Below are 23,259 nucleotides of genomic sequence, written 5' to 3'. Positions count from 1 at the left end.
ATTGCTATTTTGAAAAACACAAATAGCAATATCATGCACATGGTAAAACAAGTATTAATAACGCATAAAGCTATATAATGAAAATTTGAGTCGTTCTCCCACCCAGACCCTCAGCTCCCCTCTCCTCAGCATCTCAGTAACCTAAGTAGTCTCAACTGTTTCTATGAATATATATATGTATATATATACAAAATGTACAAACACATAAACAGGCATATTATTTTTTAAGACTACAAATGGTAGCATATTATACACACCATACTATGCCTTATGAAGTTATTTTAACAGTTTTAATACAATGACTATGTCCACACATTACAGTATCATAGAAATGCTTTTGCATATTTGGTTTCTTTTAAGCTTTTATAGTCTACTCCAGATAAAAGGCTCACATCTTCACCTTCTCCAAATTTCTTAAAAGAGCCAGGGCTAAACAGTTTTCTGGAGAAGGCAATGGCAACCCACTCCAGTACTCTTGCCTGGAGAATCCCATGGACGGAGGAGCCTGTAGGCTACAGACCATAGGGTCGCTAAGAGTCGGACACGACTGAGCGACTTCACGTTCACTTTTCACTTTCATGCATTGGAGAAGGAAATGGCAACCCACTCCAGTATTCTTGTCTGGAGAATCCCAGGGACAGAGAAGCCTGTTGGGCTGCCATCTATGGGGTCGCACATAGTCGGACACGACTGACGCGACTTAGCAGCAGCAGCAAACAGTTTTGAGTTTCTAAAAGTTTCAAAGTTTAGGTTTCAGTTTGGGGGACCTAGTTACCTCAAAAGTTGTCATGTTTAAAAACATCTCACATTGTCTCCTACAGATAGAATCTTGAGAGATGTAGTTGAAGAGAGTATCAATACAAGAATCCCCTTTCCTCTGCCCAGAGGACATGAGGAGGAATGCATAAAAGCTTAGCCCTGGGATGAACTAAGCACTAGCTCCTTTCATCGGATAGAAACTGTACCTGTTTTCAACTCGGTATCACCAGCACCCCACACAAGTGCTTTATTGTCTGACACAATGAAGGTCTATGGAAAGAAAGTTGGGTTTTAAAGCGGCGAATAATTGTACGAGTCAAAAGAGATGGACTTAGATGGCAAGGTGGCTGTTCTACCCGGTTCTAGCATAAACTAACTGAAGGTGGGGGTACGTACAAGAAGCCACAGGAAAAAAACGCGACACATCTGCAGGGAGCAAAGTACATTCATTTCACTCGATTATTTACCAGAGAAGGTTATTAACATATAAAAATCAAACGCAGCTATATTATCGGACGACAAAACCCCAAATCTACGTGAATTTGCAACATAAATCATGAAGCTTATACTCGTCCGCCGTGGCCCGAGAGTCCCCACCTCGACTACAGGAGTCGAAACTGGAAGCTTCAGTCTCTCTGTCCTTACCCCAGGACACTCTGGCGAGAATGAAACGCACCGAGCAGTGCCGGCTTCCAGCCTGGGCTAAGCACCGGCTCCAGCGCTGCGGGACCCCAAGGGCCTGCGGTCGGCTTACGACCCGCCCGGCCCGGGCGTTAGTGTGACCCCGCGCTTCGTAAACTGTGAACCCGGCCCCGCCTGCTCCGCGGGCCCCAGAGCGCTTTCTTGCGTACGGTGGGTGGGGCTTTTAAAGGCCTTTCACGCAAAGGCCAACGGGGCTAAGATGGTGTCCGCTGGGCGCCCCTGGACGGTTTCCTGAGGGATTCGTGGGCCCAACAGTGGGAGGGAAGAGACAGAAGCCCAGCTCCTTGTCCCACACAGGTAGGAGGTAGGGCGCCCAGAAGTTCTGAGGTCCGAGGGCCAAACCCCAACCAAGTACTCCGGGGGAGCGAACAAATGTTGGAAAGAAAAACGCCGAACGCGGGGAGGCGGAACTGTTTCATGGTCACCATTTCGCGACATCTAAGTGACGTCGCACAGCAAGCACGTATTCTACTCTTTCACCTTCAGGCAGCCTCCTCATTGTAAGAGCCTACGCCTTTAAGCGAGTGATGGACAGTTATTTCGGCCTATCAACTTCATCGTCAACATCCAATCAGATTTAAACTTCTTTCAGCCGCCGGAGGAGTTGGAAGAAAGGCGTCGAAAGAGGGAGCTTTCTCTCTCTCGCGAGATCGCTGTGAGCCGCCCTCTCAGAAAAAAAAAAAATGCTAGAACATATGGCCTGACTTCCCAAATAGTAGGTTAAAGGACGGGGTCATAAACCAATGAAAGTTATGAGGAGGCGGGATCAATGCTTTCGCCCCGCAAGAAGTACCGTTAGAGGGCAGACTTTTTGTCCAATCAACGCCTCAAGACTTTGGGTCAGGTGACCGTCGAGTACGCGGGGCGGAGCTACAGTCTGGCGCGAGGAACCGTTAAGATGGACAACGAATATAACCAATGAGGTACCCTGACTAGGGCGTTGGGAACCCAATATCAGTGGTTGGGCGGGCGCCTTCCCGGAGCGCGGGGAGCTGTAAAGACAGACAAATAGTTTTCCCAATGAGACTGTAGAAGAGCGGAACTAATTGACCAATGAAGACTGCGGGGCGGGACCCTCTGCCGCGGCAGAGTCCAAGATGGCGGCGTGCGGTTCCGCTGTGTGAAACGAGCGCGGGGCGGCGGGTTAGTCAGTTCCGCGGAGAAGATCTCCGACGCCCCGCTACCATGAAGGGAAAAGAGCGCTCTCCGGTCAAGCCGAAACGCTCCCGTGGTGGTGAGGATTCGACTTCCCGCGGGGAGCGGAGCAAGAAGTTAGGGGGCTCTGGTGGCAGCAATGGGAGCAGCAGCGGAAAGACCGACGGCGGCGGCGGGTCGCGGCGCAGCCTTCATCTGGACAAGTCTAGCAGCCGAGGTGGTAGCCGCGAGTACGACACCGGAGGGGGCAGCTCCAGTAGCCGCTTGCATAGTTACAGCTCCCCAAGCACCAAAAATTCCTCGGGCGGGGGCGAGTCGCGCAGCAGCTCCCGGGGTGGAGGCGGGGAGTCACGTTCCTCTGGGGCCGCCTCTTCAGCTCCTGGCGGCGGAGATGGCGGGGAATACAAGACACTGAAGATAAGCGAGTTGGGGTCCCAGCTGAGTGACGAAGCAGTGGAGGACGGATTGTTTCACGAGTTTAAACGCTTCGGTGATGTAAGTGTCAAAATCAGTCATCTCTCGGGTTCTGGCAGCGGGGATGAGCGAGTAGCCTTTGTGAACTTCCGGCGGCCAGAGGACGCGCGGGCGGCCAAGCATGCCAGAGGCCGCCTAGTGCTCTATGACCGGCCTCTGAAGATAGAAGCCGTGTATGTGAGCCGGCGCCGCAGCCGCTCCCCTTTAGACAAAGATTCCTATCCTCCTTCAGCCAGTGTGGTCGGGTCCTCTGTAAGTGGTCACCGGCACCCCCCTGGAGGAGGTGGTGGAGGCCAGAGATCACTTTCCCCTGGTGGTGCAGCCTTGGGATACAGAGACTACCGCTTGCAGCAGTTGGCCCTTGGCCGCCTGCCCCCTCCACCTCCGCCACCACTGCCCCGAGACCTGGAGAGAGAGCGAGACTACTCGTTCTATGAGAGAGTGCGCCCAGCCTACAGTCTTGAGCCAAGGGTGGGAACTGGAGCAGGTGCTGCTCCTTTCAGAGAAGTAGATGAGATCTCACCCGAGGATGATCAGCGAGCTAACCGGACGCTTTTCTTGGGCAACCTAGACATCACTGTGACAGAGAGTGATCTGAGAAGGGCTTTTGACCGTTTCGGAGTCATCACAGAGGTAGACATCAAGAGGCCTTCTCGGGGCCAGACCAGTACCTATGGCTTTCTCAAATTTGAAAACCTAGATATGTCTCACCGGGCCAAACTAGCGATGTCTGGCAAAATTATCATTCGGAATCCTATCAAAATTGGCTATGGCAAAGCTACACCCACCACCCGCCTTTGGGTAGGTGGCCTGGGTCCTTGGGTGCCTCTTGCTGCCCTGGCACGGGAGTTTGACCGATTTGGCACCATACGCACCATTGACTACCGCAAAGGTGATAGTTGGGCATATATCCAGTATGAAAGCCTGGATGCAGCTCATGCTGCTTGGACCCATATGAGGGGCTTCCCACTTGGTGGCCCAGATCGTCGCCTTAGAGTAGACTTTGCAGACACAGAACATCGTTACCAGCAGCAATATCTGCAGCCTCTGCCGTTAACTCATTATGAACTGGTGACAGATGCTTTTGGACACCGGGCACCCGACCCTTTGAGGGGTGCTCGGGATAGGACACCACCCATACTGTACAGAGATCGTGATAGGGACCTTTATCCTGACTCTGATTGGGTTCCGCCCCCACCCCCAGTCCGTGAACGCAGCACTCGGACTGCAGCTACTGCTGTGCCTGCTTATGAGCCACTGGATAGCCTGGATCGCAGGCGGGATGGCTGGTCGTTGGACCGGGACAGAGGTGATCGAGATCTGCCCAGCAGCAGAGACCAACCTAGGAAGCGAAGGCTGCCTGAGGAGAGTGGGGGTCGGCATCTGGATAGGTCCCCAGAGAGTGACCGTCCACGAAAACGTCATTGCGCGCCTTCTCCTGACCGCAGTCCAGAATTGGTCAGTAGCCGGGATCGCTACAACAGCGACAACGATCGATCTTCCCGTCTTCTCTTGGAAAGGCCCTCTCCAATCAGAGACCGACGAGGTAGTTTGGAGAAAAGCCAGGGTGACAAGCGAGACCGTAAAAACTCAGCATCAGCTGAACGGGATAAGAAGCACCGGACAACTGCTTCCACGGAGGGTAAAAGCCCTCTGAAAAAAGAAGATCGGCCTGATGGGAGTGCATCCAGCACCAGCACTGCTTCATCAAAGCTGAAGTCCCCTTCCCAGAAACAGGATGGGGGGACCGCCCCTGCAGCAGCAGCATCTCCCAAACTCTGTTTGGCCTGGCAGGGCATGCTTCTGTTGAAGAACAGCAACTTTCCTTCCAACATGCATCTGTTGCAGGGTGACCTCCAGGTGGCTAGTAGTCTTCTTGTGGAGGGCTCAACTGGGGGCAAAGTGGCCCAGCTCAAGATCACTCAGCGTCTTCGTTTGGACCAGCCCAAGTTGGATGAAGTAACGCGACGCATCAAAGTGGCAGGGCCCAATGGTTATGCTATTCTTCTGGCTGTGCCTGGAAGTTCTGATAGCAGGTCCTCTTCTTCCTCAGCCACATCAGACACTGCCACCTCTACTCAGAGGCCACTTAGGAACCTTGTGTCCTACTTAAAGCAAAAGCAGGCCGCTGGGGTGATCAGCCTCCCTGTGGGGGGCAACAAAGACAAGGAAAACACCGGAGTCCTTCATGCCTTTCCACCCTGTGAGTTCTCCCAGCAGTTCCTGGATTCCCCTGCCAAGGCACTGGCCAAATCTGAAGAAGATTACCTGGTCATGATCATTGTCCGTGGTGCGTCTTAAAGTCCATGTGTAACTTGTATTTAGTACTTTGACATGGTTCCTGTTTTGTGATGTGTAATGGGATACAGCTTCAGATGAAATTTTCTTTTTAATTAGTTGTTTAGTTTTAGGTATTTTCTTTTTTATATTTTTATAAACCTCTTTAAAATAGAAGTCAGGAGAAAAGTTTAGCTATTATTTTAAGTGAAAGGACTCCCCTAAAGGTAGCAGGCAAGTGGATTTACTTTAATTAGGAGTTTCCACTCTTATGTGTAACTGTTTTTCTCTTTTTCTGCGGATTTTTTTTCTTTTTTAATCTTGAACTTAAAAAAAAATCCTCAAAGTTACAAAACCAGAAATTTGAAAAGTTAGAATTTGAAAAACAAAGAGCCCACTAGCTGTGAAAAGATAATACACACCTAAAAATGGCTTTGATTGGTATGTAGGTAAATAATTCCTGTACCAGAAATGTTATTTGTGTGGCTGAAATTTGAGCAGGGATCTCAGGAGTATAAGCTGGTAAAGCATACATAAAATGTTGCAATTACTTTAATCAGGTATTTGAGTATTTTTCTTAAAATATGTGGTGTGTTCCCAAGAGCTTGCTTTAACATATATGTTTTTACCATTAGTTTTTGAGTTCTGTATCCCATATATGCACTTTTGGTTTGTAGCTGTAGCTGTTCAGTAAAAATAGAGGAGTGTGTTACAAACCACGTTGTCTTTTGCTTACACTAGTATGCAGGAAGTGAGTAGGTGCTTTTAAAATCAGAATTCTTTGGTCAGTTATTGGTGTGTGGTGGTGTTTTCACTGACTTTCAGAGGGGTATAGCAGGTACAGTTCTAATTGTTGCAAATTTCAAAACTTGTGTTTTTCATCAGAGGTGAGTTTTTATTTTTGTATTCACCCAAATTTCTGACTTCAGTAATAGAAAGAAGAGTTGTCTGCAGGCTCAAAAGTCATCCTTTTATTTCAGTGGGCATTAATCACCCATATCTGGATTGCAGAATTTTTTTTAAGTCATTTTGAAATACTTTTGACATACTCTCAAAATATTGCTTGGATTTTTATTTTCATATTTAAACAGCGATGACTTCACATTATTGAAAGTATTTTGAGTATCTTTGAAATTTTTGTTTATATTTTCACTGGTGTCCAGCCACAGAGAATTGAAATAATCAGTTTAGGAAAACTGTTTTTTAGTGGTTTATTTTCTCAGACACCTGGAATTAGTATAAAATAATTTAGCCCACCTCCACAGTTTTTTCCCAAACTGAAGATTATCAATTTCTGGTTCTTAACAAGAGCTTTTGCTGCTTAACAACAATTCATGGTTTCCTTGTCTTTTTTATTTTCCTCCTCCACCCCCAATCCCTAGTTTCTCAGGTCATTTGTAAGTGTATTTCCCCCTGTGGTTTAAATGTTGAGGACTTTAGCTAAAGCCCTTGATATTTAATTATGATTAGAAACTTGAGGACCTTTAGATCATGGTCATGTTTCTATGCTATGTAAGTGACTTACTGAAAGCCTGGCAGAGCTCAACTGTTTTCTTTCTGTTATCAAAGCTGATAGTTTTGAAATAGCACCAATAATAACCCAGGGAAACGTCATGTAATTTTTAATTGTCCATTATGACAGGTGTCTAATGCATGTTAGCATGAAAGCCTCATCACTGCTGTGTCATCCTTTTTAGTTTTCACTATGCATTTATAAGTTTTCTTTGTAAGTTTGGAGACTTTTGTGTTTTTTGTTTTTAAACTGGAAAAACTAGCCATTTTGAGAGAAGGAAGATAATAGGGTATGAGCACAGAGGTCCTTGGTGTGCCTGTAGGGAAAATACCTGGAAGTCCTACAATGAACACTTTTGGTCCTTTTGCTTTTAAAAAACTGCTTGACACGCTAATATGGAATAGACACCTGTTCAGAAACTTATGTCAGTGTGCAGTCTATGCATAAATAAATGGGGTCAAAGTACAATTTGTGGCTAGATACATTTTTTTCCAGTTTAAATAGTCTCACTAACCATTAACTTTTGAATACCTTTTGATAAGATGGCTGGACAAATGATTTTACTCTTTTAGAGAGTAAAGTCCTTGATATCTAATTTTACTCTAATCCAAAGTGTGTGTGGCTTTTTTTTTTTTTAAGTTGATATGCCAGCTTATCAAAGAGTAGAGTACTATGGGTTTGCTCCATGTTTGTTTGATTCTTTATCTGACATCGTGGCTTTTGTTAGATCTGGGCAATTTGCACTTCAGTGCTTTTGAAACAATGGCTTGATACCATTTCTAAATGTATGTATTATAACAAAATTATGTTTAGTTTGGTGCTTACCTACAGAGTGCCATCATTCAGATGAATCTCTTATTTGTATTGTTCATTCTGTTGTTCAGGTTTATAACATTGGTAAATTATCTACCTAAACTTAAGAGTAGAATGAAAGCATTTGTCTAAAACAATCTGGTTCTAATTCTCACTAGCCAGAATTTGTAATCTCAACATTGGATGTTCTTTGTGACAGCCAGTTGTTTCTTTTGCTTTTATTTTTTTTAAAATGTATTTGTTTGATTGATTTTTCTGGAACTCAAGTTCAAATGAATGGAATTTCTTAAGTATATCATTAAATGACTCATTAAGTATTACTGGTGAAAAAAAAGAAGCATTAAGCTAATTTAGATTTTTAATCACAATTTCAAAGTTTATGAAAAATTAATCATTCAGCTCCTAGTCAATTTATTTTTAGTGTTATTTTGTTGGTTGTTACTGAGATTCCTATAAAGAGTTTTCCACGAAAAAATTTAAATTCCTGGTATGAGATGTCTGTTTTGACTCTCACTCAAGAGTAAGCAGAGTTTTCCCTTTAAGGATTACATCTTAAAACGTCCGTCCTTTGGCTGATATAAGCTTTTGTCACGGTTTGAAGGTAATATGTTCCTGGCCCTTAGCTCAGTTAGACCACTTGAGGTACAACAGTAAAAGTAAGGGGTGTGTTGCTTTCAGAGTCTAACACTTGTTTAGTTTATTTAAAAACTATTTCATGAGCAGATTTTCACTGACAGTTTTTGTTGTTGTTTTGTCTTTTTAATTTCTTTTAATAGTTTCTTCAGACAGTGAAATTGCTCATTATGCAGGTACAGCTTAAACTGCAGTTTGGGTCCATATAGGAACCATTCACCAAAAACTCTGTGGTGACAGAACTAGGAAATCCTCTTGAGAAGAGGGCCTTAATGACCTTTTTGTGAAAAAGTTTTTGGAGAGAATTTCTGGACTTTTTTTTCTGTCTCTGCCACAATATTTGGTTTGGAGATAGGAGTTAGGTATGAGAACAGGAAGAGAAATGGAGCTGACCCTGTTAACATTCTCGTTATAGTGATATGCCTAAAGGGAGAAAATGATTTCAGGTGACCACAGTGAACTGTCTAGCTTAATGAAGAGTTTTATATGTATGATTTAAACAGTTGGAAATTTAAAGTCCCACAGTGTTCTTTGGCTGTTTAGCAATTGTTTGTATGAGTGTTTTAAAGAAAATAACAGCTGCTGTCTTTGGTAACACAAATGAAGGTGGATTTTTAAAAGGTTTTGTATCTTGACCCCTTTCTACAATGATGGAGTAGGTCTGTATTGCTCCATATAAATTACAGAATGAAAATAGAGGGGGTATAAGTTTGACTAAACTCCACCTTTTTATAGTTTCTTTTTTTTTTTTTAACTTATATAGAATATATTGATTATAAATTGATTATAAACTTGATTTTTTCTGCATTTTTTTGACATGTTTTACTCAGTTACATGAGTACAAAGGATATTTTCAGTCCTATAATCCTTAATTGCAGTCTTTAAAAAAAAAATTCACCCTATTGTTCTACTTGTTGTCTGTTCACAGTAAGTTCATTTCAAGGTTTGTGCCAGTGGGTATTATTGGTGCTTTTTGAAGTCAAGGTGGATTGTCCAGGAAGGTCTTGTTAATGTTATGTTTATCTATAATGGCATAGGGGAAATATATATATTTTTAATATTGTAAACATTTGTACTGAATAACCTTTTTTTCCCCCCCTGCAAGCAAAACTGGTGAACAACGGATGAAGACATGGAATTCAAAGCTCTAATGGACCTTTTTGAAGAGAAGTTGTGGCTTATGTGAAGTTTACATGGGCCTCTTGATGGAAGAAAGCTAATCTGTTTAGTATTTGTGCATTTTACTAAAATGGCAGCTTAAAGTTGTGTATCTGCTATTGTGATGCCAATGCCGGTGTTTTAAGTGGAAAAAAAATGACCTTGCTTTGTGCTGTGTACACAAGATTTCTGGAAAAGAAAAACCCTTTTTATGGCTCACACAGCTTAAAAGTAGCTGTCACTCAAACGTGCGCTCACAGTTGAGCTGCTTTTGTTTTATTCTAAATAAATTGTTTCTTTTGAGGAAAATGTTTTTCTGCCTGGAAGTGAATTGACGGCAAACCTTTGACCCCTTTGTTTGCAGCTGAGGAGGTACTTGCTGCTGCTCAGATCTTGTATGTCTTGAGCAAGAAGCAGGGAGACCATCATTTTGACTATCACAGTGTGTCAATTCTGAAGGATCACTAGTGTTACTGTGACCCCCTTTGTTTGCAGTGAAGGGGATCATTTGCTTCTCAGTCCTCAACTTGATGAGGAAATGGTGCTGTTTGCTGGCACGCAAGAAGCCGGGGCAAGCACCGTAATCCTCACCACAGTGCACAAGTCGGGGGCTTTGCTGGTTTGAAGAGCCGGAGTTGCTGAATTTTAAGTTTTGATTTATTTTGTCCACCCATCACGTTTGGCCTTAGTTTCATTTTTAATTTGAAGAAAAGTTTGAAATTGCTTTATCTTGCACTTAACATTTGCACCAAATTGCCAAAAGAAGGAGAAATGCTCCGCTTGCTTTTTAAATGTTAATGATGATGTTAATAAAGCCTTTCCTGACACACTTGAGGAGCTCCTCCATCTTCAGGGGCTTCTTACCAGAGTTATGCAGTGATGGGTTTAGTTCTGAATGGATGAAGAGTTCCTGAGAGCTAGCATTTGTAATTAGAACCATTACTTGGTATCTGTGCCTTATTTGACCTGTGGTTCCACATGCCTTGGATGTGCATGCACCGTGACGGTTTCATAGGTTCGAACGCACACTCAGGCCCAGTCACTTCGGTTGGTAGTACAGATTGTGAGGAAAAAATGGAGGCATCCTTAAGGAGGAAAAAGTGTTTGCCTTTAGTTCCTGCATTATCCTGTACAGGGGCTCCTGATGTTTGGAAGCTGTTTCCAGTACAGGAGAACAACTCCCCTGTTGGCCGCAGGAGACTTCGGTGCACAGTGACAACGCTGGAGTTCAAGAGGAAGCCAGCAGTGCTGCACCATTGGCTTCAGACACCACTGTTGTTTGCCAGTTTTAAACTTAATAGTTGCAGACGAAGACCACCTTGAAATGCAGGCTTGTTGGGCTTGTTTTGAATTTTAACCTCGGATGGAAGAGCCCTAGTGCTGTCTGTCTCCATGCGGGATGATGATTACTTAGGCAACAGGTGATTATCAACAAAGGATGCCACGCTTATACTCTGCAAGGTGGTGTTCCAGTGGCAAACAGCTGTATAAACTCTTATAAACAGGTAAGAGGGTTTTTAGAGGTCAAAAGCATTATAATTAACAGGGTGAGGGCTTTTAATGTTTGGGGATATGTTTCTCTGATTTAGGCACTCTGCTGCTGTTACTAGCTTCCTCCCCTCACCAAAGTGTTATATTAACAAAGTTGCAGACCAGAACTTTTGTTCTTGGTGTTTTGATGTTTTTAAGTTTTAAAGTTTATCTTAACATTTGAAAAAATTCTTTTAAATGTGGGAGCCACAGTGTTAAAATTCTGGTGATGAATTTGGACCTGTAAAAATTTGACGTTTTCTCTTAACTGTAGCCTTCACTGTTATTGGTGATTCAGTGGTGCTGGAAGAACTCAACTGGTGTAAAAATGTTGCTTATTACAAACACCGATCTCTAAACCTCCAGGTTAAGAATATTTTACTATATGTAGCAAGAAAGTGTATTACTGGACTGTGAGTGATAGATAATTTAGCCAAAAGGTAAATTTTTTTCTTTTTCCTCAGGGAGATTTAATTGTAACATTAGGTAGCTGCAATAAACTTAGGGAAGTGAATGGGCAGTGTTGAGTAAAATCTCTTAACCATTTTCATTGTCCATTTAGTGCTGCTAGCCTTCTGAGCTCTTCCAGCCCCTTCCTCTGTTATTAATCAAATGTGAGGCTTTGGCAGCTGAACAGAAGTACAGCCTTTTAAATGCGTAATACAATTTAGGTTTTCTTTGCTGTATTTTAAATGGGATCAAAAATTTTGAAGAGGATTTTTCTTTTTCATTAGATTTTTGTTTTTCATCTCTTTCCAAATGGGGAAAGTGAAGTACAGCAGTTTTCAGGTTTCTCAGTATGTTGTTTTCAAGAATTTGTAAAACATCTGCTTATGAATTGACTGCCATTTAAAGCTTTGCTAAATGATCTGTCATGTACATTTCTTTAAGCTGTTTATTCCTGTTGGAAATGTTAATTTCCGGTGTATTTTCTGTCTTTGACTAGTCCATACTGAAAGCTCATTAAGTAGTTTTCTAATTAGTTAAAAAAAATGAAAATCCCTGGCAATTTGAGGAAAATTTTATTATACTCTCAACATATTTCTACATGTTTGGCATCTCTTAAGATCTCAGACTTTATCTCAAGAAGAAAAAATATTGCAGACAGGGCATTTGTTTGGCATTTGTTTATTGTATATGTCATACAAAATGGAAAGGTATACTGTTTTTTGAAACCACTCAATGAAATCATTTTATTTCTACTTACACCATGAAGAAAAAAATATTAATTGGGTTGAGTGTTAGATCTAGAGTCCTGGTTTTATAAATTGGAAACTGCCCTTTTGAATTATATGTGTGGTTTCCCAGTGTCTTTTGTAGGATCTTGATTTAGGGTTCTGCTGTAAAGGAAATAGTTCCAAGAACATCTCTGAGTTCGTTTTGAAAGATCTAGTTGTATTAAAATTGAAAATGGGGATTACCCTGACTAGTAAAACAGCCACTTCAGTAGCTTAAGTCACGTTATTGTTTACAAGTTGTTTATCTGAGGCAATAAATTTAATACTTAATGGTTTGTACAGCATTTATTTTTCTTTTTGCAGTAGGATATATGATTATGGCTTATCTGACCATCATGTCTATCTCCCATTTCACTTTGCTGTTTTTAAGCTTTCCTGGTTAAAAGAGCCTTTTACTTAAAAACTTCAATTATAACCTAGTTACAAGTTTTAAACAGAGTTGATTAATTTTATAAATTTAAGAAGAGTAAACAAAATTTCTTCAAACCTCAGACAAGCTTGTTGCTGAGAAGCAACCAAGATTTTAATCTTGAGGTAAAATTATTTAACATGCTTCTGTTCCCAAATACTATGTTATTAAGCATTCAGGTAGGATTCCTGTATAAATTAAATTCTGGCTGTACATTAAGTAAGATTGAGCATAGAGAAGAATGTATCAAATAGTCTATACTCCTATCAGCAACTTGGACTCTGATTGGAGAAACTAGATAGAAACAGGGAAATAGTTAAATACTGGGGCAAGTTCATTGTTCAAGACAACCGTGGGAAAAATGTCACAGGCCAATATTTGATTAATTGACTTCTTACTGGCGATATGGGTATATGATTATGTGAACTTTAAGCTGAGCTGATTATGAAAGGGTTTAAAAAATAATTTGTTAGAACCTAGAATGGTGGAGGGAGGTTGGAATTGAGATGTCAGTCCATCAAGCATGATTAATAATAATAGAGCAGCTTGTTGATACATGGGAAAGATGCAGGCTAAGTCTAGAAAACTAGTAATATGGTTGGGTCAGCAACAATAGGGAGTCCTGAAAGGCTAATTTTAGGCAGGTGGGGAGTGAGGATGGATAGTTAGTTGAGGGATATGGATGTAAAGCAACAGTACTAATAGCAGTCATTTTTATTAGATACTTGAGGCCAAGCATTCTGCCAAGTCCTCAACAAATGTTGTCTCATCTACTTTTCAGCATAGACCATACTCTTGACAGTAAGTGATACAGCCAGGGTACTAGCCAGGCTTTTGTTCTTGCTAGGGCTTTTGGTCACTGTCATAACTCACTGTTTTCAGGAGGCTGGGATGGGATTGAAGCTGCAAACCTGAGAAAATGTCTGGGTGGTAGATTTTAAACTATAGTATGTCAGCATTTGAAGTTCTTGGGAAACATACAGGCCCTTGGCTCCAACCCCAGAAATTGTGGGATTTGTTAGGACCAGCATGCGTGGCCCAGGAGTTTTTGTTCTTTTACAAGCTCTCCAGGTAATTCTGATGTAGTAGTCTGTGTTCAGTGGTCGTGGGTTGAGCAGCATTGGTTAGAGAGTAAGAGTGTTGAAGTGTAAACTTGGGGTAGTGTCATATTAAGGCATGGGAAGAGAAAATGATGCCAGAAAAGAGTCTCAGGTTGGAGAACCAGAATGGTATTCCGATTGTGAAGCTGAGAGGAGCTTCCAGAAGATAAATTCAGAACTATTGAAAGGACAAGCAGAATGAAGCGGCAAATGCCATGGAATTTAGCACTTAACATTGTCAAAGTAGTAGTTTTATAGTCATGTAATTATTTCCCCCAGAAATTCAGTCTAACTTAGTGTTTAATTTTACCTTATAACTGTCTGTGAAGAAGGGCTGCTGTTTAGTTTATGAAATGCTAAAGGGATACCAGAAAAATTTTATGGCTTAGCTAAGGGGTATATTGTCAGAAATTGATTGAGATATCCTTGAGTTTTCAGTTAATCTAAAAAATAATGTAATTGTAGTCTGTCTTAAAATTGAAAGTGATTTGGGATTGAGTGTGTATGTACACATGTAAGTAATTTCTGTGAATGAACCATTTATTACTTCTGTCTACTAACTTCTAACTAGGTTACTAATAGGCTTGAGTGGGGTACAGTGGAGTAATAGGTAAAATTGAGTGTATCTTTGGCTTGTAAATTGTTGAAAGATTTCCCATTTTGAATTATTGTTACTGGGTTTATCTTCGATTGGTGTAGCTAATTATTTAATACTTCAAATATTCAGGTACTTCTTATGTATCAAGCAGTATTCTAGGTCTTGGGATTATATTGGTGAGGAAAACAGACAAGTTCCTTATATCCCATGGAGCTTATAATCAAAGAAAGTGAAGTGAAAATCGCTCAGTCCTGTTAGACTCTTTGTGACCCCATGGACTGTACAGTTCGTGGAATTCTCCAGGCCAGAATACTGGAGTGGGTAGCCTTTCCCTTCTCCAAGGGATCTTCCCAACCCAGGGATCCAACCCAGGTCTCCCGCATTACAGGCAGATTCTTTACCAGCTGAGCCACAAGGGAAGCCCAAGAATATAGGAGTGGGTACCCTATTCCTTCTCCAGCTGATCTTCCTGACCCAGGAATCCAACCGGGGTCTCCTGCGTTGCAGGCGGATTCTTTACCAACTGAGCTATCAGGGAAGGGAGGTCATAAACTAAGTTGGAGCCTTGTTGCCAAGGACCAAGGGTTTAGATTGTGTTCTAAAGCTGAATGCAGAGGTTTTAAGCAAGGGGGTCAAGTGATTTGATCAAGATTTGGCTACGTATCTCAGGAAAGGAACAAATGTCTTTCAGATTTCTTTGTTATTCCCAAGATCTAGAACAGTGCCTGGTATATAGTAGATACCAAAATATTTGAAGAATTAGTTAATTAGCTATACAAATTGAAGACAAAGGCAGTATAAGTAGTTCAAAATGGGAAATCTTTCAACCAGTAACACATCAAAGATAATATTTCCTTCAAAGATAGATTAGCATTTCAAATTCTCTGCAGAACTGTGAATATGTTCTTGCTTAGAGAAAAGCATTGTTCTTTTATTTAAATATTATAATAGAGATTTTATTTCTTCTTCATTCTCACAATTGTTGGCCATCCTGAGGTCTTCCTCATATAACCTCATTTTCTCAGCATGTCAGTTTTCTCTGCTTTCAGCAAGTTGTCACAACAGTTTACACTGGAGTCACATATAGTTTCTGCTGTAACTCCAAACAAGAGGCTAAATGAAAAACTTCCATACATAACCTTTTATTGCATTAATGTTCAGAGTAGAACTATTATTACAGGTAAAATGAACACTTTGAGGCACATATACATTTTATTTCATGTTTTTAAGGAATTTTGGGGAAATTGTTTCATAAAATTTTTATTTTAGCATATAGAAACTGACTCTCAGTTTTGCCTTGCTCCCAAGATAAGTGTATAGTTTATGTATATTCTCTTATAGAGAAACACTTCAATAAACTGCATTCTTTAGAATTCTTTTGTACCAGAGGTCTCAAACCTGGCTATGCATTAAAATCATGTGAGGAATTTTAATACCAGTAGCCGGGAGACTCATCTAGGTCCAGTGGGGTTCTGCCAAGATGCTAGTGTTAAGTGCTCACCTGATTCTAGTGTGTAGCGAAGGTTGAGAATCACTGCTTGAGAGTCAAATCGTAAACATACTGACCAACACATGCACAATCAGCCTCTTAAAAATTGTTCAGACATCAAAACCAAAAACTTTCAGAGTGAATTTGGATTCACTGCAGTGTGTATATTGTTTAGCCTTGTAGAGTTTCTGCTGTTGAAAGCGCAGTCCTCAGACCACCAGTAATAGCATCACAAAGAAGCTTGTTAAGAAATGTAGAACTGGAAGCCCTCACACAAACCTATTGAATGAACTCAGATAACCCAAGTTATTCCTCTACTGGAAAGTTTGCTAAGTACTTACTAATATGTAGATATATAAATGTTTAGGGTAGTAAAATTTGGTGATTAGCATCTTTTTTTTTTTTTTTTTTAATTTTTAGTTTTAATTTTATTTTTAAACTTTACAATATTGTATTAGTCCCTCATGCATAGGATTCTCATTTTTGTGCATTAGTCAAGGACATTTACTTTAAGGATTAAAAAAATACATATTTTCATTAAGAAAAGTTGGTACAAGAGTTCATAGGTAGTGAACTCTAGTGACCAGAAAATTACCAGAGGTCTCTGCCACCAAGACAGGGGAGGACTATCTGTTGTCTGTCCTAGTTGGTTTACTTGCTGAGTCACTTCAGTTGTGTCTGACTCTGTGTGACCCTTTGGACTGCTGCCTGCCAGGCTCCTCTGTCCCTGGGATTCTCCAGGCAAGAATACTGGAGTGGATTGCCCTGCCCTCCTCCAGGGGATCTTCCTGACCCAGGGATCGAACCCATGTCTCTTGCATTGGCAGGTGGGGTTCTTTACCAGTAGTACCACTTGGGAAGCCCATCCTACTTGGTTGGGTCTTGCTTATTTTGTTACATTTAAATATATTTTTTCTCTCCCTCCTATTCTGTTCTAGTCCACTCTTTTCATTGTAAGAGCATTTTCTTTTTTTATGGATACAGGTGAGGATATTTGAGACTGTACTGATAGGTGCCCCATAATTTAGAAAATTTGGTAGAGATGGATTCAGAGCTTTCTATGGAGAGCATAGATATGGACAGGATTGAGGAGTGGTTCCTGATTGCTTTTGTTGTTTAATCATAGTACAAAAGTAACTTCATTAAGAAACTGATTTTCCTCACATAGCAATAAGAATCTAATTATGTTACACAGTGACAAGTAGTAAAGATTCATATATATCGAAGAGAATGGACTAATGTGAATAAAAATACTGTGAATTGCATGGTATCAATTTATTAAAGAAATGCTCTTTTTTAATGCCTAAGTTTTTTAAGGTAAAAGATTCTAAAGTACATTAACCAAGCAGCCATGTTGATACCAAATGAGAAATTGCAGCCAGATTATTCTCATGTCTCACGGTTTTTCAATTGGCATGTATGTTTTAGAGGGATTTTTCATCAAGCACAGCAATGTCAGCATCTTTAGAAAACTTCTTTAGGGTTCATTTATGATTTATAGATGCCTCCTGAGACATGAGAAGTGTTTTTTTATTTTTCAGTGGAAATTTACCTGTATCATTTATTTCTCCCAACAAATTTTACTTACGAAATTTACCCTCTGCAGTGTTAAAAATCTTACTGAAAATTCCACAAAAAGGATGAAATTAATCTGAACTTTAAGGTTTGGTGGTTGAAAATACTTTATGTCTGTGATACACAAGTGTTCTTTAATACATTGGCTTAAAGGTATTGTGAACCTTCAAAGACACCTTTTCTTCTATTTGCTGCTTTTTAAGTGTAGAAGTGTCTGAAGCCCTAATTTAAAAAAAAATTTAACACATGGTGTTAGATCTACCCTCCTCTATTTTCTTTTAATAGCCAAGTTTAAAGGAGGGAGCATTTCTAAGTATAGTAATTGGTTAAATGTCTTTTTTTCCTCCTGGGTTTCTTTTTAGGAACTACTGACAATCAAAAACCTATAGCCGACTTTGGGATATGGCTTTATTATTCAGCAACTAAAAGATGAGTTCTAATTGGCAGACTTCTGGCATTGGCACTTGTCCTTCTGTTTCTATAGAAACTGGGTTGGAAGTCAGAGCTGCACAAAGGGAAAGGGTAAGTTTCTTTTAAACTCCATATTTATAAACCCATATCTTATTAACTGTGGCATGGTATCAGTTTTCACATAAGGATATATACATTCGTGAACTAGAACTCAAATATGAACTACTGATTTTTACTTGAGTGGAAACTGACATCAAGTCATTAAATGTAATAGGAGGGTTTAAATATGGATTTAATATTCTCATGACTCTGACTTCACATATCTTGAAGCAATGAACTCAATATGATAATTCTCACTTTTCAGCTGTATCTAATTTTGGGGTGATAAAGTTGGTTTTTATCCTCTTAGATCACTCTGTTGTACTTTTCTGGTAAGTGAAAATTGGGGTATAATGCATACAGAGGACATTTTAAAAGTCTGCATGAATTACAAGTCTCTGGGACAAAGTCTGATTCTTTCCATTATAAAGCAGGTGCTGTACTACTGACCAGTTTTTTTAGCCTCTCTCTTCTCTTAGCCAAACAGGATGAGATCGTCTGTTGGGCACATACCTATGTTCTCATCCAGGCAGACACCCATTAATCGTAGAACCTAAGACACCTGCCACTTGGTGAGTCATCTTATTACTCTGGCTTCAGAGGACTGTGCTGCATAGCTGGGCATTTAGGCTTGAAATGGCTTAATCAAGTGTGGTAAAGTCCTCTGTTCTAGAGGTTGGTATATGTAAATAATTTATACTGAACTCTGACTAGCTTTGAGATAATGAAGGAAGGTTATGTTAGCTCTACCTCTTTAAAACTTATCTGTCATTTCCGTGGTCCTGAAATACTACTCTTAAAGGATGGATTTCTCTTTTCCTTGCTAAAATAATGTTGATGTGTTGGCAGCAACCAAAGAAAGGGACATCTTGGCTTTATTTTGGCTCAGTTTGTCAGTTTTGTAAAAATAGTGTAAAAGTGAAAATTGGAATTTTTTTGGGTGTGTGTGTTTGTTTAAGTCATGTCTGATTCTTGCGACCCCATGGACTATAGCCTGCTGGGCTTCTCTGTCCATGGGATTCTCTAAGCAAGAATGCCATTCACTACTCCAGGAGATCTTCCCAACCTAGGGATTGAACCCAGGTCTCCTGCATTGCAGGCAGACGCTTTACCATCTGAGCCACCAGGAAAGTTAATTCAGTTTTTGAAATTTCACTTCACAAGTCTTTGATCAGTTAATGCCTGAAAGTGGATTTTCATTAAAAAGTGTATGCCTCTATTTCTTAAGTATTGCCGTGTATCCTATTTGTTTATCTTTGCTTACTAGCCCTTGAATGGTATAAAAGAAATTGAATTTGTGATTCTTGGTAAATGTGGCTAGAAGTATCCAGACATCCACATGTGTTATTACTCCTTGGTAAGAGTGGCCAACTTGTCCTAGTTTTAAAACAGAGTCCTAGGTCCCAGGAACTCCCTGATTTCCAGGCAAGTCAGACAGTTGGCTCTGTCTGGAGCCCTGTCTTATCCTCTGCATCTCTGAAACAGCCTCACTAGGTTGTTACTGATCATTGTTGTGGATGAAAGTAGAGTTTTATGATGTGTTAGTCAGAATGTACAAGAGAGTAAGTTCTTTTTAGGAAATGATTATTTTTATTTGTCTCAGTGATCCTAGGTAATGCCAGCTTCCCTCTCATAGAAATAAAACATGAATTTTAAACTGATTTATTTAAAAGATGATTTCAAGGCCTTTTTTTTGTTTTTCATTTGTTTGTATATATGAAGACTATGGGTAATAAATGTGAGACATTTAGGTAGATGCTTGTGGTGCATGAGTAGCCAAATGAGGCAAATATATGGACATAAAGCCTCATACAAGCTTTTTCTGTCTTAATGACTCAAGGTTTTTAAAAAGTATTGGGCTTTGGTTTTAAATTTGGGTCCTCAGGTTTGGATTCTCTTTTAAAAATTACATCTAAATTCAAACGTTAATACACTGTGCTTTTTTTTTTTTTTTTTTTTTACTCTCATGGAAAAAGCTAATTTTACAACTAGGCAAGTTTATGTACTAAAGGAGCTGATTTTTTGCAGATAAACAGATAGCATCACATATGTTAATGTCCCTAGATTATTTGAAAAATATCACAGATTATTTCAGTCCATTTAAATATAATTGTTGCTTTTATTAAATTTTAAACTCTTCATCAAAGAAGAAAAGCCAGGGACTATGATCTAATCAGCATTGTTAATTAGTATTCACAATTGGCTCCCTTAGGATTAGCTTTGTAACTTTAGACAAATAACTTGGTCTTAATTTGCTTTTGTTCCTTAGGTATAAGATAGGAATATTAATAATTATCCATCTTCCTCACAGGATTGACATGATGCTGATGAAGTAATAGGTGGGAAAGAATGTTTAAAACTTAAAAGTACTATAAGGTAGAGTTTTAGTACCAGAAACAGTATTTCATGAACAGCATATATAGAAAATTCCTTTTACATTAATGGTATGGCATTTCTTAGAGTTAGAACCGCTGGAAATGGTTATCTTAATAATTTTAAATAACTCAGTAAGTGTGAAGAAAGTATTGAACATTTGTGTTGAAAAGTTCCAACTGAACTTTTACGTTCAGATTATCATGGCTCTACTAAATATATATGTATTTATAGGTAATTCTTATACTTTATAAACATTTCAACTAACATTTTGTATTAAGGAATTATAAGTGGCCCATTCTTAAGCATTACCTTCTTTGGTCAGGGTTGGTGAATATTGGAAGACTTTAAAATGTTCATTATTTTTTAATAACTACATTCTTACTGTATTATAACAGATGTTTTGTGACTTTGTTTTGATTCTTAGATATTTTGCATCCTCTTTTTCATTTCAACCTAGATAGTAAAATGATGCCAATTTGAGTTAGAACAAATTTATTATAAGATAACTGCTTGCAATTAAATTAACTCCATAATCTTGTATACTGCCAAGAAGCCAGGATTGTCTAAAGGGGAAAGTGTAGGGTTTTCTGTTAGTTTGTGTTTGAGTTAGGACTCCTCTACATACTGGATGTTTAATATCTTTGACATTAGTTTTATTTATTTGTAAAATGGTCATCATAGTATTTTCTTCTAAGGGTTCTGAAGATTAAATATAAAATATGTCTGCCTCAGTGACTGGTATGTATTAGATGTTGATATAAGGTTATTCACCAGCCTACTTCTGCAAACACATGTGAAGTCTACTGTTTGTTTCCTCTTTGTCCCATGGGATATCTTTTTTTTTTTTTGGCTGTACCCCATAGCATGTGGGATCTTAGTTCCCAGATCAGAGATCAAATCTGTGCCTACTGCATTGGAAGGCAGAGTTGTAACCATTGGACCACTAGGGACCCTACCCCCACCCCTCCTCCCACTTGGGATATCTTGAGAAAGGTGTACTCTTTTGCTTTTCTTGAAACCCTATATGTGTCTGAGATAATATTTCTAGATTATGGTTACTTAAAAATGTGTTGACATCGTATAATACTGTGTTCAAGGGCAGAAGTAAATAGGAACATTTTAAGTTAATTGTCAGTACAATGAGTACATTAGTTATGAAGTCTTTAGCTTCCTGTGGTCTGGGGATTCACCCTTTCTTGATCCACACCACCCAGGGGCCTATTACCACTGAGTAGCATGAAGAACTACTCAGTTGTGTGAGTCATGAAGCCTGGGTAAATTAGAATTCAACTTGGAGTTTATTAGTTGGTTCTACTTTTACTGTTTTGTTATGTTTTTTGTTTTTGGCTGCACAGTGTGCAGGATCTCAGTTCTCCATCCTGGGATTAAACCCAGGCCATGGTGATGAAAGCCCAGAATCCTAACCACTAGTCCACCAGGGAACTCCGTTTAGTTGGCTCTACTTACAATGTATAGTTTGCTTTCATTGGAGAAAAGAATCTAGTTGTCCTAGGTAGTCAGTCTTTTGAGAACTATTATTGCTCAATAGGGAAGCTGGGACAGATTAGAGTGGTTCCTAGTAAGTCACTGATTTTTTAAATCTTGTGTTTTGATGTAGAAAGAAGAAAGGAAACTAGTGGCTACTCTTATCTGAAGAGTTTTTTGCTTGGTACAAGTATATTTTCATTTAATCCTCATAGTGAAGTAGGTTGGTGGTATCCTCATATTACAGAGGAGGAAATTGGGACTCAGGTTGGTGGTATCCTCATATTACAGAGGAGGAAATTGGGACTCAAGAGCGGTTGAGTAACTTTCATGAAGTTACATAGTAACAAGTAGCAGAGCTTGGATTTAATATTATTGCTGTTTGTGTGAGGGGGTACTGTTGCTGACTATTCATGTTGTCGTACATCTAAAATGTAAAAAGAATATTAGACATTAACATCTATGTGTAAAACCTATACATTTTAAACATGACCAACTACATTTTTAAAGATAACCTAGACTTGAACTCAGATAAATTTGGTTTCAAAATTGGTGCTGGGCCTGTTGATCTTGCAGACTGATGCCAAAGATTGACATATCAGCTCATATAGTGCTCTGTTAAGAGTCAGATGAGATTCCAGAGGAGAGAATGACTTCATGCTGCGAGAGGTTTTCCAGAAGCCTTTGGTGAGTCAGATTGTGAAGGATAAGCGAGACTGTCTGGTGGACAATGGCAAGCCATTGGGATTTAACTGGTGGCACAAAGGTACATGTAGAGAGTGAGAGAATGCCACATTTTGGAGCTAAAACCAGGCTTTCATTTTGGGATTTTTCTCTGTAGGGAATTAATAGATATTTTAAAGCAGAGAGGAATGGAAAGATGGAATAATAATAGTAGTAACAGAAGCCGAAGGAGATTCTAGAGAGACTGGTATTGCAGAGAACACTAGGATGGTTTTTAAGAAAACATCTTAGTTTGTCTCCCTTTAAGAGCCACCTATTCAACTTTCATATAAAACTTGTTCTAAAGTTATGTCTACATAGTGAGCTTGACCATTTCAGATAATTAAATATAGTGAAAAAATAACATTGGATGGATAGAAATAGTATTCAGAAACGATCTTGAAATAAAGGTTTCTTGTTTGGGTTTTTAGCAGTTCTTATTTATGTTTTACTGCACAGCAAATCATGTTTATTATAGAAAATTTAAGAAACAAAATAATGAAAAGAAAACAAAGATTATCTCTAGTTAAGAAGCAAACTGTTCAGTTGCTATTACTCTTTTCTTAACACCAGTTAGACATTCTTCAGAGTGCTAAAGCAAAAAGGAAGCTTAAAAAACTATGTGATTCACCTTCTCATTTTATAAATGAGGGTACTTCTCTTCCATGCTTTTTCTTCCAGTGACTTTTAGTTTAGATTTTCTTTTAAACTTTCACTTGACTGCAGTCTTCTCTCTTTGTTG

At 39.7% G+C, this 23,259-nt stretch overlaps 1 protein-coding gene and 1 long non-coding RNA gene across 3 annotated transcripts in view; one reads left to right on the top strand and one right to left on the bottom strand.

Annotated features, from left to right (window-relative positions):
• LOC129654982 (uncharacterized) overlaps positions 1–1,830 on the bottom strand; it is a 37,054-nt gene extending 35,224 nt beyond the window's left edge. For both annotated transcript variants that reach the window (XR_008715691.1, XR_008715690.1), the window contains exon 1: positions 1,357–1,830. This is a non-coding gene — a long non-coding RNA (uncharacterized LOC129654982). The remainder of the gene's footprint in view (positions 1–1,356) is intronic.
• A 564-nt stretch (positions 1,831–2,394) lies between these two features.
• Positions 2,395–9,793, top strand: RBM15 (RNA binding motif protein 15). The gene is made up of 2 exons (XM_055584788.1): positions 2,395–5,380; positions 9,432–9,793. Exons 1-2 carry the CDS (start codon positions 2,515–2,517, stop codon positions 9,452–9,454), a joined length of 2,889 nt encoding a protein of 962 aa, XP_055440763.1. The 5' UTR covers positions 2,395–2,514; the 3' UTR covers positions 9,455–9,793.
• Positions 9,794–23,259: the final 13,466 nt, after the last annotated feature.

Source organism: Bubalus kerabau, chromosome 6 (assembly GCF_029407905.1).
Source record: "Bubalus kerabau isolate K-KA32 ecotype Philippines breed swamp buffalo chromosome 6, PCC_UOA_SB_1v2, whole genome shotgun sequence".
Lineage (NCBI taxonomy): Eukaryota > Metazoa > Chordata > Mammalia > Artiodactyla > Bovidae > Bubalus > Bubalus kerabau.
The sequence above is the reverse complement of the archived record's forward strand: the minus strand, read 5'-3'. Positions and strand labels throughout refer to the sequence as shown.